Source organism: Stegodyphus dumicola, chromosome 3, assembly GCF_044657685.1.
Source record: "Stegodyphus dumicola isolate Sdum_Otavi_A_Nest chromosome 3, ASM4465768v1".
Lineage (NCBI taxonomy): Eukaryota > Metazoa > Arthropoda > Arachnida > Araneae > Eresidae > Stegodyphus > Stegodyphus dumicola.
This window is the reverse complement of record NC_140770.1, coordinates 233,947,658-233,963,311: the sequence shown is the minus strand read 5'-3', so window position 1 is coordinate 233,963,311 and position 15,654 is coordinate 233,947,658. Positions and strand designations below refer to the sequence as shown.

Genomic DNA, 15,654 nt, shown 5'->3' with positions numbered 1-15,654 from the left:
CCCTCTTCCCACCAGACCTCAATCTCTGTGACTTTTGGCTATGGAGTTATCTCAAAAGCACTGTTTATGGTGATAATCTAAACAATTTGGCAGAAATGAAAAATGCGATACACTGACATGCTCGTAACATTCCTCCTGATATTGCCTCCTGTTGAGGATGCAGTAACATAATTTAACTTGCTTTCAGAAAATGCTGGACGCTACATTGAACATGCTTTGTAACACGTTTCGGAAACTATTAAACACATTTTAAACTGATGTTTTCATGTCTTATTTCATCAAATATTGTATACAGCGCCATTTCCCCCCCTTTTTTTGCCGCGGAAAATAAATTCCCATAATCTCCTTTACACGATTCCGAAGATTGATAACATTTGGTCCGGTAGTTTTCCTTTTATGACCATTTCAAATTGGAACTTTAATTATAACCACCACGTAAATTAAACTTTAAAAGTTTGACAATGTGGTTCAAGTCCCAGCTTAAAATATATATATATATATATATATATATATATAAATATAATCTTTTACATTAATCCTGTTAGAAAGAATGTTTTAAGAAGCTAATTTTTCTCTCGCGTTATAGATTGTATAAAAAAACATGATATTTAATATGATTTAGATTGGATTGGATTGGATTATTGTAATTTGGCACAAAACCTGTCAAGGTTATCTGCGCCAGACAAATGGTAAAAATGCAATTAGTCATTTGTAAAAACTTCCAGCTTAGGTAAGAGACAGATTACAGTCTATGATAAGAGCTGATATCTTTAAAAAAAAAAAAAAAAAAAAAAAAAAAAAAAAAAAGGTTAAAGTCTATTATAAAAGCCAATATCTTTTAAAAACAGAAACAAATTACGATGATATGCTTTTCCAATTAAATTTTTTAAGTCTAGTTCTGAACTATTAAAATGTTTTTGGCGAAAATAATTAAAACTCTGGCATTCCACCAAGATATGATGGACTGTCAGATCTGCGTTGCAGTTTGGGCAGCTGGGATTCTCTTCTCCCTTCAGAAGATACTCATGGGTCAGGCGACAATGGCCAATTCTCAGTTGAGTCAAGAGGACATCTTCCTTTCTATTAGCCATACATGGCCAGTATCCAATGGTGGGTTTTACATTTCTCAGCTTGTTACATACTCTGTCATCCCATTGCTTCTGCCATTTGCTGAGGATTTTGCTTTTGACAAACCCTTTGATGTCTGCTAGTGGAATCTGAAAATTGTACATTGTGGTTGCAGTTTTAGCTGCAATATCTGCCAATTCATTCCCCTTAATGGCAACGTGTCCAGGGATCCACGAATATAGAATCTGGTATCCCCGAATTTTTAAAGAATGATTCAACTTTAGGATTCTGATTGCAACTGGATGAGTACATTGAGCGTGATTTTTCAATGACATTAAGGCACTCATGGAATCTGTGTAGATAATAAATTTTGTGTACTTTTGTTTTGAAAGGTAAGTCAAAGCCAGATGGATTGCAGTAAGCTCAGAAGTAAGCACAGAGCAAACTGTATGTAATCGAACCCCTACTATTGTTTTTTCTGTGACGAAAGCAGCGCCAACATGATCCTGGGATTTTGATCCGTCTGTATATACAGGGATATATTTCCTATAATTGTTTCTATGTTGAAAAAAAAATCTGCTTCTAGATGATTTCATTAGTTTGTGATTTATTCCAGTGTCGAAAAGTATCCAGAGAATGGATTCTCCAATCCTCCCAGGGAGGAATTCCAAAAAAATCCTCCATCTGTATATCTATATTAGACAAATTATACTCCTCCACCAAAGCACTCATCCGCAAGCCGAAAGATGGGACACATGATGGTCGTGCCTGATATAAACGGGAGTATTGGTCATTATGATTTAGATTGTTTCAGCCGATATAAGAATCGGGTTACTCGGTGGTACAGAATAAACCCTGCTGGACTGTTTTATTTCTTTGTCATTTAGCAAAAATCTTTTAATTAAAATATTTATTCTTTGGACTTCGCTTTAAACTTTATTTATAGTTAAAATGACTAGAAAATGAAAAGCTGTCTTCAGCTGAAACGCAATTCATGCAATTGATATTTTAAAAAAATTGACAAGAATGCAAAATTTATGGAAGTCTAGCAATCGAAAAATCTTAATTTTCTTGTGTGAGCACTGAAAATAACTGTAGAAGGAAAGAAGAAAATTAGGGAGAAAAGTAAGCACAAATTCGCAGGAAAATTTGGCTGTCAGACATACCAAGATACTTCAAAAAGTTGGACGCTTTTGAGTATACTTTTGGGATACTTCAAAGAATTTAGGTGTTCAAAGAGAGAACACTTGGACGTGTACACCAGCAGATACCATCAACTGAGCTTGTGTTAACAGAAAAGACAAAAACGATATCATTGCAGATTAAAGTGAAGAGCGACTGGTTTTAGACTATATGGTTGTATAAATTTAAATTACGTTATAGAACATCATATCGTATAAATGGAGAATCCCATGATTTTCTCAGTCGAATTATTTGAAGATTCAGGAGTTTATCCAGTGATGTATGTGGATGTCACCTAAAGATTTTTTTTTTTTTTTTCCCTCCTGATGAAGTAGCGGCCGAGCGGTAAAGTCGCTGAACACTGGTAGTTCGGACCGAGGTTCGAATCCCGCGAACGGGCTGGCTGTATGGGCGTTTTCCTGGTTTTCCCCATGTGTAACGTGTATGCGAGCCAGTTTCCCTTAGAAATTCCACCACGAAGGCATCCCTCCCCTTAGGCAGATAGCCCTAGTGTGCTTTGTCATAATTAAATAAACCAAAACCTCTTAAGGAAACCAGTCTTTCCTTTCATCTCATACCTTCAAAATGTTTAGCCTCTAAAGACTGATAAAGGCTCTGACCAAATACTTTGTGAAGAATTTTCTAAGGGAAACCAGCTGGCATACACGGTATACATGAGAAAATCCACGTAACGCCCATGCAACCAGCCCGTTTACTGGGATTCGAACCCCGGACTGAACTACCAGTGTTCAGCGACTTTACCGCTCGGCCGTTTGTGGGCCTTTATGAAATGGAAGGCGATAACTTTATTTAAAATGATTGTCAGAAATACCAAGATATTTCGAAAAGTTGGATGCTTTTTTATATACTTGCAGAATACCTAAAGAAAAAGAGCAAGAATAAAGTAGAATGCCTGAAGAAAAGAGAAGAAAAATAAATTTTTGCGTAAAATTTAGTATTTGTATTTTTTTTTTTAAATTTAAAACTGTTTAATCTTATAATGTTCGATTCTTGCGATTTCAAAAATAAAATATTTGACTAAAATATGAATAATATTTTAAGAAACCAAATGTAGGATAAAATTGTGTAAAGCAATGGGCACAATGATAAAACTGTTTAAAGCAGTGTGTGCAAGTCATCCTAAGTTAAATGTCGGTTATACATCTCTCTTATTTATATATATCTTTTCTGAACGGAACATTGAAAGGCGTGTTAACTGTTCTTTGCTGTATTTTCTCTTTTAATATATGCAGTTTTCAAATGCATCATAGTCTGGGTTGCAAAGTATTCTTCCGAAAGAAACGCAATTCAAATAAATAAAATCAAATTCTGAAAATTAATATTAATAAATATATTTAAAATGCTCAGTTCGAAGGAATAAATAGAAAATTTTAAAACAATTATCTTAAGAGACAATGCAACACAAACAATTAAAATAAAAGTATAAAAATTTAAAAATTACTTAAAATAATAACTATGACAAAAATATATATATAAAGAAAACTATCTGGGAAAAAAAAAAATAATAAAATAAAAAATAAAATAAACGCTGCACCTTTATTTACGCAGTTCGAATAGGTAAATAGAAATTTTTACAACAGTTATTCGAAAAAACCATGCAACTTAAACAATTAAAATGAAATTCGAAAAAGAAAAAATTACTTAAAATAATAACAGTTATAATTAAAAATATAATATAAAGAATATTATTTGGAAAAAAGGTATGATGGTGGCTTTTTTTCCTCTCACGGGAAAGGAAACTAGGTTGCCATATATTAAGAAGTTCGCCAAGTGAGCTATTCTTGGCGCAAACTTGAAAAAATGCGCCAACATAAATTTGTGAATTTCTCCGTAAATTTCGCTCCATATTTTACAAAATTTCATATTTAGGCGTAATTTGAGTTGTAGAATCGAAATATGTAAAAACATTGGTATGTTATTTCAGGAAAAGTCCGATTTTGTGTCAAAATACCTATGTTAGAATATTGCTATATATAAATCTAATATATATCCTAAGTCGCTCTTTTGAGACATGAAGAACACAATTTGAATTTTGTCAATCGGCCCAGTAGAACGGGAAATATAGAACTGTCCCATTTTTTTTTTTTAGCAGTGTACATCCAAATAATCCTCAAAGTATAAGTTAAATTGTTGGACTAGTTATTGAAGATGATTTTATTGAAATGGTTGCAATTGAAACTAATGGATATCATAATCAGATGCACTGCAGATATAAATATTTACAGAAATCAACAAAATAGTACAATACTACAGTTTCCAAGATGAAAAATTTTTTTGCATTACATAATTTGAATGGGGCTGGCACAGAAAACTACAATACATGATTATTGGCCAATGTGCTCGCCTTTCTTTGCAAAAATAATGTCAAAGCATAGATTCCTTTAAATTTTGCACTTTCCAATGATACAAAAAATGTCAAATTCAAGCAAGGTTTGCAAAATTCAATCCGTAATAAATTATCTTTTAAATAAATTAACATAGTGTACAAACCAAAACAGGAGCTTTATTTAGATGAAGCCATGATACTAAAGGGCTTTCCTTTAGGATTTATAATCTGAGTAAAATAAAGTGTGGAATACTAGTCATTCTTGTGTGAGGAAAGTACTGGATATGTTTGCAACTTTTAGCCGTAATGTGGAAAAAGAGACTAAAAAAAAAAAAAAAAAAAAAAAAAAAACCACTTCTTTTAAATAAAAAACTTAATGGCACCGTACATACATAGACAGTTACTAAGATAGTATTATATTAGCTGAAAACTTAATTGGAGAGTAAGATTCGTACTATATGCAGAAATAAGGTATGCCAAAGGAACAAAATGGTTTCAAATTGAAAACAGCTGAATCTGATTTTTGGCGCTAAGGTAAGGTAGTAGTCCCCGAATAGAAACATAAATGAGATGTTCGAATGATATCCTCAATACACACAATACCGATATCTTAGAGATTGGAAAAATAAATAAAAAAAATCTGAACAGCAAATTTGTGAGCCTGAATGCATAATGAAATACAGTCAACATATGTAAAGTCTTGATCTTGCTGATCAGTATCTTTTAACATTATTCTTGCAGAAATCTATGAAGTGCACGAAAAGAGTTTTCGTGTTTCTTTTACATTGCACACTCTTCAATTCATTTATTTTGTATCATAAGCTCAATTCAAATATCAAAATAACTTTTTCCAAGTTCTTACATACTCTGGTAGAAGAATGTATTGCTTCTGCTACTCAAGATGGTCATCTCCAAAATTTACTAAATACGTAGTAGCAATGGGCTGAGTACATCACCATGATTCTTATAGGCTTTTAGGTAACATAAACAACACACCAGTTAGAAAGAATCACACAGTCGGGAAAATCAAAGTATTAAAAAAAATGTTGTAGAAAACGTTGTGATATTTTATATATTTGGTTGTAATGAAAGTTTTCTGCCAAAAAATGTTCTTAAAAAAAGTTAGGAAAAAAAACCCCATGAAAGCAGTACCTTTAGAGCGGGTAGTAATCACCGCCCAAATCCATGATTTTCTGTTAACGTTTTGGTATTTTTTTCAAAGCCTCCTGTCCAGAAACAAATATTTATTTGTAACTGCTTAATTTGTAATTAACAAAATGTATAATTGCTTTTTACAATCAGTAAAATTATATATGTATAATGAAAATGAATTAAAAAAATATTTTGTGCTTCAGTATTTTACAATAAAAACTTCAAATATTATTTTTATAAATATTTATTTCCATAAAAGATAAAATTACTCCTATGACAAATTTCTGTAAAAAAAGGATATAAATGTTGTTAAGAAAATACGATCCCGGTGCTGCACAAATCTTTGGCATAAAAATCCATTGCTTTTCAACAGTTCATAATCTATTCATGCAAATACAAAAGATTTCTGAACACTGCAATTTATATCACATTCTCTTAAACTATGAAATGTTTCATATTTTACATAGTATCACAAATGCAAATATTAAATTATCACAGTTTATAAATAAGCAAGATATACACTGTCATATTCAAGGACTTGCATTAGACAAAAGATTAATTTCTATAAGAAATAATATGTTGCTAGCTCCATGCTGAAATCAAGAAGCTGCAAAATGGTTGCTTTCAGGAAAATGCATTTTAAAGTGCTGATATTTTGTGAAAAATTAAATTATAACTTTTAAATTACACTTACCAGCTCATTGGTATGGTCGTTAATGGACTGTTAAAGAGCCTACAGATATTTATATGATAGTAACTTTGTGAAAATTTAAGATGTGTTTTTTTTTTTTTTTTTTTTTTTTTTTTTTTTTTTTTAGAAATTGGGACAGAAGAAGGGTAAAAGAGCCTATAATTTCATCCTTTGGGACGTTCTTCATGAAAAATTGAAATGGTGTGACACTGATCCCAATTTTAATCACAATCCAGCATTAAAGGTATTGTATTAAATTACAAAACAAACCTGATTGTTTAATGACAGTATCGCTATTTTTCAATAAAGTAAAAAAGTGAAAAATAACCTAGAAAATACATTTAGATCAGAATAGGGAAAAAAAAAGATTTGCATATCAATGCAATAAATATTTTGTAATACCATAAAAATCTGTAAATGTAGACTTCTAACTATCAAATTAGTCTGGAGAAAATACGTCTGACAGAGGTCTTTTCATAATTATTTAAATTTTTGGGTGAAATAATGCTATGAAAACTGGAAAATTTTAAGATACAGACATGGAACATAATGTTAATAATAAAATAACTTAATGCTTATCATATCTTAGGGACTAAAGATAATGACAAATATGTTTTAGTAAACGGTGTGAACATATTGGTTCATTTATACTAAAATTATGCATCAGAATTTAAAAAAAATTAGCTGTATCTGAATAACAAAGTGCTTTAGTACCTGCTTTTATTGATATTTCAAATATACTCTTTCACACCTTATTGTTGTCAACCAAAAACTGTTGAAATTATTCACTGGAGCAATTTTTTATTCTAATATGCATAAATCCCAGATGGTAAAAAATTTAACTTTTTAGCATACTGAAAGTTAACTACAAAAGTTTAAAATTTATGCTCAATATAGATAATTTAAGTTAATGTACATCAGCAGATTAGAGGATAAGACCATTTAATTCATCTCAGATTTGTTCTGTAAAGGTTGCATGAGAGCTTTCTTTATGTAATAGGAATGCCACTAGTTCTTAGAAAAATCCTCTATCTGTTTAAAGAAAGACATTCTTTAGATGCATAGCCCTGAGTAATCTGTGACATTTTAATCACTTCCATATTCTAAAAATGTAGTTAAATCCTCTTAAAATGCAGTTGTTCTGTTATAATACAAATTCACATATGAGATAATGCAAACAAGGCTTCCAGTATTCATAAATTGAAACTATTTTTAATAATTTCAATAAAAGTTACCTCTTTAACAAAAATGCAAAAACTTTCCTTCATTAATATTGTTTGTTCATAGGCAAGATGTTGACTTGAGATGATGTTACATTGCTTTTTCATTCAAATTTTAAAGAGAAAATCAATTTAAAAAATATAAATGTCAAATATTGGTATAGAGTTTATGTAAAGGAAAGGGTACATATGAAACTTGTATTTATTATATTTATATGCATACTTCTTAGTCTATAATGCAGCTATAGACTAAGACTACCACACATATGGTGCACCAGTAAAAGACACAAACATATTTTATGTACTACCATGATGTTATTCATCTCATCACAGGAAAGAACAAGAATCATGCGAACATGATACCAAGTATAATAAACTGACAGGTAAACAGTTCTAATATATATTGCAATATGTGTGTAGCTTGGTGTGATAATGTTAATATTAAACATTGCATTATAACAAAGTTTAATTATAACTAATCCCTTTTAGCATTAATGGAGTGTCTCTTGATTTTCCTTTTTGCAGGCGATACATTTTTAATCTTTTGAAGAAATGGCATATTTAATTAAAAATGCATTTTCCTCTTGCAGATATTATTAGTGACAGCAGCAACATATGTATTTCAAGAACATGGTTAGATATTTTATCTTCTGCACTTTATCTACTGATTTCTTTCTCTTTCTTCTATGACTGGTGCTGAATGCCTCATATTATACACAGGAAACTTGGCAAACATTAAGTATATTTGCAGATATGTATTCAAATCCATTTGCTGCCAAAACAGCAGTCCACAAAAAGTTATTGGCATTTTTATCAGAGACTGCAATATCCAGCTAATTGCATGAGCATTCTTCTGTGTAATATGACTATAAGTCCCATTCCCTTAGACTTCCATGAAGTCATTTCTTTAATGGTAATACCAAAAATTAATAAAATCTCAAAATTATTTAGCACATTTAAATGATTTTTGAGTTCATTTTTTTCCCCTAGTGGCAAAGAATGAATTCAAAAATATAAGTTCTTTAGATTAAACCTTGCATTGAATTTAAATTAATAACAGGGAAATGGACTTTGCTTAACATAAAAATATAAAATTTTATTACCAATTTCACAAGGCTTTATAACAAGATAAATAAAGATGTACTTTTTACTTCTACATAATTTTACCCCCTACATAAGTAAAGGAAGAAGAAAAACAGAATTGCTGAAATGTAGTATGTATACATCAAACAATGATGACTTTAGCTTAACAGGTTTGTTTAATAAATACTCAGTTTGTACAGCTTCTAAGAATGCAGTCACAGAATGGTTTTTATGGTTTCAGTAACTAATTTCCAAAGAAAGTGAATACTGATACACCATTTAAGAAATAATCTTTACGCATTATACAAATAAATTTTTACATAAAAATTATTATAATTATTTACATATTTTATATAAAATACATAAAGTCATATCCAGTTATCCTGGGTCAATTAACCTGACATTTGGGCTAAATTAAGCCATAATTTCAATTACTTAAAATCTGAACATTTAAAAATATAAAAACACTAGTTTTAGCATTACTACATTATATAGAACATTAAGATGGATGACACTGATATGCTTTTCCTGGAAAAGCAGCAGTTTCCTGCAGTTTTAAGATACAAAATATCGCAAAATTATATTACTGTCAGAGCCAAGGCTAGGCTTTTTGACACTCTTAAATTCTGCTACCTGCAGCAACTGTACCTGTTCTGGCCAACTACTGTCTCAGATTATTAGCAACTGTTGTTATTGGAAAGAATTGAGCAAATAATTTGAATCATGAAGAAATGGTATTTTCAGGCAAGTACATAATATAAATTAGTAGGAATTTCTCATGGTGTAAAAGTTTATTGTCACATTAAAAAAAATACTGAGTAGACACATTATATATATATATATATATTAAAAAAAAAAAAAAAAAAAAAAAAAAAAGAAAGGGGGGGAAGATAAAATACTAACATCCCTTGTTTTTAAATTTGTACGAACATGCTGTTACTTTTCTTCTATACATTGTTTAGTAATAATATGTGTAATCTTTCTAGAAACTGAATATGCCAGATGCTGAGTTTAAAGTAGTTCCTCAGTTTAACAAGTGCTACTAGTAACTAAACAAAACATTGTTCTGATTGCATATATTATAGGCACTTAAAAAGTAAAAAAATTTAATGAATTTTTGTAATAAGAACAATTGCTTTGTTGGGAGTACATTTATATGTAAACATCCCCTCCCCACCAGCAGTTGAAAATAAATTAGTTTAAGAAAAGAACCAGATTAACTGGTGAGCATCTACAACTCATAATGAACACACGTCTAGTTATTTTTCTCTAAGTTTATAAAACTTATTAAAATGGAAACCCTATGAAGTGCTGTAGCTGTAAGAAATAAAAAAGTTTATAATTATTTAACTTGAAAGATACATATATTTTCTGTATGCAACAAAGAAAAACTAAATAGATTAAAGAATGAGAATATGTTGTCATAATTTATTCTCAAGTTTGGGCCCATTTGGAAAGTTTTCATAATTTATTTTAGTTTAAGTAAATTATTTAGGGTTATTCAGTTAATTAAACACATTAGATTTATTTGAAATAAATATCAATAATTTAATTTAAATGTCAATACATCTGAATTACAAGTGTGACCACAGAAATTTTTTGCAGATCTTTAGATTTCAGAGAAAAAATATAAATTGAAATTTTTTCCTTTGCATCATTATTATTACTATTTATGTACGTTTTGATAACTATTTAGTAAACAAATTGTCATGTGTCATTTTGCTAAAAAATCTTTCAGCCTGTCAGCTGCTTTCAGATTGCACATTCGACCTTGCACATTTGGCCATGCACTTGAGACCACTGATATATGCCTTCATAATGACACTAAAAATATCCGAAATCATGTCTGCTCTTTTACAAATATACAAATTCTAGAAATTTACTTCTTAAAGAAAAATGCTATACTTTATGAAATATTAAAATAATCTTTTGCAGCATTCATGATGTAAATAAAATAAATTCTATCATGAATAAAATAAAATAAAAAAAGCTTTGTTTATAACATAATGATGCAGTTTGAGAGATTCATTCCTCCAAGGCTTGATGATATTTCCTTGGCATTTGAAGTTTTCTTTCATGTTTTTCTCTCTGTCACATAATGTTGCATATAAAATGGCATTACTAGACAGCTTTTATATCAAATCTACAAGAAGAAAATTTACATTAAACATGCATCATGTAATTAACTGAGAAAGGAATTAGTTTTATGAAGAATGTCATACTTTAGAAATAGATACTAACCATGAACAAATTAGAGATTACCTCAAAGAGTTATGCAAAAACTTATAATTCCTCTTTCTTTCTTGCATCCTTAAATAAGAGAGAGAGAGAGAACCCTGTAAATATTTAAAAGAATATTTTTAAAAACATGAAATAAATGTAATTTTTACTTACTTTCTCAAACTCTGGACAATAACAGTTCTTTTGTAGAGGTTGATTTACATTTTCCATTTCTTCATGAATTTTACTTGGCTTTTTTAATCTCTTTGAATACTCCTAAAAGAAGAAAATTCACTAATCTTTTGTATACTAAAAAAGAAAGATTCTAATAACATATTTAAATCCTAACATTTTCAAATATTTTGAGTAAATATATTAATAAAAAAGTGAGCAACTGAATATAAAGTGTGAAAATATTTCTGATTAAAATCAAAGAAAAGGTAATTAATTATTTTTAAACATATGGAATATATGCAAGATAAATTTCAAAATGCTTTCAATATAAGGTGCTTAAAAACATAAGATGCTTTAAAATGCTTTCCTACATTTAACTCGGCCCACCAGCGGCCAAGCGGTAAAAATCGCTGGTCCGAGGTTCGAATCCCGTGAACGGGCTGGCTGCATGGGCGTTTTCGTGGTTTTCCCCATGTGTAACGTGTATACGAGACAGTTTCCCTTAGAAAGTTCTGCACGAAGGCATTCCTCCCCTTAGGCAGATAGCCCTCGAGGCTTTGCCATAATACACACACACCCAACACTTAATTCATTAATTTACAAATATCAGAGACTGACATAAAAAAAAACTGCCTTAAAAAAGATGAGTATTAATAAGAATAAAAGGCTAAAAGTCATGAGGTAAAATACAGCAGTGGAATTATTGGATGAAGAGTTACCAGACAGACAAATGAAAAATACTATCAGGCTTTTTTCTGTGTTATCGTGTTTTGCCACTGCCACTTCCACTTGTGAAATGTAGTTTTGCACAGCATTCATGACTTTGATTGGCACAATGATTTACATTAGTTTGTATTAATAAACATAAAGTAAAATTATATATAGATCATCATAGAAAAATAATTTAAAGAACAAAGTAATGTAAGTAGTGAAAAAAAATTTTATGACCAGATAAAAGCATCCAAAAAACTTGTAGGGTTAATAGAGCTTCCAAAATTAAAACAATAAAATTCAAAGCCATGAAATCATACCTGTATGAAACAACTGCTTGTATTGATTCTAAAATACTGAGATCAGTTTAAAAGGACGAGGCCACTATTGCAAAAGCCAATAATCAACATACTAATTAATGTTAAAGATACTATCAACAACAAGAATCACCTTAAGTTGCATAAATTTGTAGAAATATTATTTTGAAGGTTAAATAGAACTTTTTCAGCTGCAGGAAGGAACATGCTAACGATGAAAAAACAATTCGAGAAAATTCAAACTCAGTTCTCAATCAAGAACTTAACTACTTAAGAGCAAGCAAATGCAGTTGATGGATGTTTTTTTACTTCATATTATTGACCAAATGATTAAAACATTTTCACATTAACACAATTAAAAACATATTGTTTTGAGCAATTTTAAGAATTCAGTACACTTTCCTTTCTTTCCAGCAGTTAGTTCTAAAAAGTGTACATATTTTATATAAAGTACATATGTACATATTTATATTAAATTTCATGTCATTTTTTTCCTCCTACCAATAAAATTTGTTCTTTGATACTTTAAGAACCTTGTTCTGGATAAGAAATCCTGGGGTATCTACAATATTCCTTACCTTTGGTTTCATATACATTGGTCAACTAGAAGAGCCTTTGCACTAAAGGTAGTCAAATGAGTAGCAAAAACTAAAGAGTTAGAGATGTATATATATATATATATATATATTTAAAAAAAAAAAAAAAAAAAAAAAAAAAAAAAAAAAAAAAAAACCCGCAAACCTTCCATTGCCCAAGACTGCTGGTCAAAAAATCATGTTTTTCATTGCTCTGCATCCATTTATTCAAAAAAGTATAATTATATTTCTTAGAGGTGTTTCACATTAAAAAAATCATTCAGTTCTGGTTTATGATCCCATATCTAATTCAGTTTTACCTTTAGCTTTTAAAGAAAGGAATTTATAATTGCTTTCAATTTTCATCAATGTATAGTGCAAGTAGCTTTGTTTCCTTTTCCTTCCTCATTCTTTTCTCGAATGTTTTGCCTATTGTTATCAAGTGAGTGCATGTTTCCCTTCTTTCATTTTCATTCGTGCAGCTGAAGAAGGGGATTCTCTTTAACTTTCAAAACTACAGCCCTACAACTTACACCAATTCTTGTTATTAAAATAGTTTTAAAATTTGTTGTTTGCTGTATTCTTTTTGTTATAATTAAAGTTAATATCAGAAATTAGTTTTGAATTTCAAACTGTAAAGTTACATTATTAACTCTATGATGATTGGGAGCTACAGGAAGATAGAATTCTTACAGACTGATAAGACTAGTCTGTAAAAAGTTAAAAACCATCCTATTGTATAGTTCCTTTGGAAATAATTTCTGAACTATTGGTTTCTAAGAGATTTCAGTAAAAAACATTAAAGGGTTACTTCTACTTAACAGTATTCAAATATGGGCTAAAGGTCAGTCACACTTACAACACATCACTTACTTCATCAGCTCGAAAATTTATCTCAGTATATAAGTATGATGCATTAAAAACTGCGCACAAGTAGCATTTATGTAGAACAGCCTGTTATATGTACTTCCTTTATTTCATATGGATAGTGAATTATATTTACCCCAAAAAGAATATGTAATGTATTTGACGATTTTCTATTTAGATCCTTGTTGAGCACTCATTTTGAGATAATAGAATACAGGCCTCCTCATAAACAGATGACTCTAGTTTGGAACTAGAACATTATAGGGAAGAAGCTGGGCATTTCATACAATAAAAGCAGGAAAATATTTGGTTAGATTACATATTCATCTTTTCAGGGATTTAATGTCTATTTCATTATAGTGACAAAGTTTGACCCATACAACTGAATTGGATAATTGTATAAGAAGCACTGATATAATCTATTTATACAGTCTCTGAAACTTCAGATTAACACAGCATTTTTAATGCTAAATAAAATCAATTCGATGAAATAAGGAAGATATACATATTTTCATTCTCTTCAACAATTAACTACATTTAATATTTTGGCTTTTGATAAATTTTAATGATATTACTAATCAGCAATTTAAAGTTTGCTATGATGTTGAGGTAATTACATTTTATATTCAAATGAGTAGCAAAAACTTATTTCTTAATTCATAAAGTGACATTTCAAGCTACACTCCACTAATAATTGTTTATTTCCTCCCTCTTTTCTGCATGCCTTCGTTGTGTAATGGTTAGCAAATTCAATGCTTATTCGAGAGGTCCAGGTTCAAATCCAAACAAGGGCATTACTCATTTTTCCCATCTTCCAGCATCAAAATAACCTAATGACTCCACAGTGGCACTCAAACTAAAAGGTCATGGATGATGATTCATTTTTCCCCACCAGTATGTGGCGACTGGGTCCCCTAATCCCCAGTCACCCTTTAGAAATGACAGTATATAAGGTCATTTTTTTTCTCCTTTATGCATGCCTTCATGGTGTAGCGGTTAGCACACATGGCGTGTATTCGATAGTTCCAGGTTCGAGTCCTGGCAAAGGCATTGCACATTTTTCATGTCTCCCTGCTTCTAAATTACCTAATGTCTCTACAACTACATTCATTATGTTACGTATTTATTTTAATTTTAAGATCTCATGCATTTAGAAGTAAACATAAAGTTATAGTTTACAAGGCATGTATTTTAAAGTATATTTACACTGCATATCAAAAGTTCATATTTACGTATTTTGGTGAGCTACCTAATTTTTCATCCAAGTTAATATTTGCACACAATTTAACACAACAGAAAACCTCTTTGAGCATGTTTTCACATTCCCACTTGATCAGTCAGGGTTTCTATGGATAAATATTGGACTTCCGGCTGAATTAAAAAAAAATATGAATCTTCAATTTTAAACAATAACACAGTTAATTTAATCATTATTGGGTTTTCCTTTGCATACAAGAATATATTGGGTTGATTGGAAAGTCATGTCGTATTTTGCTAACAGATATCATTAGCGCACTTTTTGGAGTAGAAGCACCATGTGCACGCACTTCACCGAAATATTATATAAGGCGACACTTCTAACCCACTCAATAAACAGAAAATTGTTTGATTTGAATGAATTGGATAGATTTTATACAGAGTTGAAAATGGAGGGAAAAAACTGTTGGTTTTCGCTATATTTTGCTTTTTTTTGTTTCCGCAAAGGCAAGAATGCAATGCAAGCTTGTGACAAGTTGCGAAAAGTTTATGGGGACAATGCTCTAACGATACATCAGCACTAGGCTGGTTTACAAAATTCCGTACTGCCGATTTTGATGCGAATGATGCGCCTCAGTCAAAAAGGTCATTGGAGGCTGATGATAATGAAATATAGGCAATGGTTAAGTTTAACGCGCGGTACACGACACGAGAGATTGCAGAGGCACTACACATTGCGCAATCAATTGTTCACGACCATTTAAAGAAGCTCGGATTCGTAAGCAAGCTTGAAGTTTGGGTTCCTCATGAGCTGAAGGATATCCATTTGGTGAAGCATTTGAGCATCTGC

General features: G+C 30.5%; 1 protein-coding gene across 2 annotated transcripts in view; it reads right to left on the bottom strand.

Moving 5' to 3' along the window:
- Window positions 1–5,977: 5,977 nt before the first annotated feature.
- The window catches only part of LOC118205523 (protein O-glucosyltransferase 2-like), a 77,183-nt gene continuing 67,506 nt past the window's right edge, over window positions 5,978–15,654 (bottom strand). Inside the window, exons 8-10 of one of the 2 annotated variants that reach the window (XM_085813913.1) lie at window positions 11,138–11,239; window positions 10,985–11,053; window positions 5,978–10,886 (exon numbers count right to left, since the gene is read on the bottom strand). In XM_085813913.1, coding sequence (XP_085670039.1) covers window positions 11,027–11,053; window positions 11,138–11,239 — 129 coding nt within the window. In that variant the 3' untranslated portion in view covers window positions 5,978–10,886; window positions 10,985–11,026. The remainder of the gene's footprint in view (window positions 10,887–10,984; window positions 11,054–11,137; window positions 11,240–15,654) is intronic. The other variant, XM_085813914.1, reaches the window with a different exon arrangement.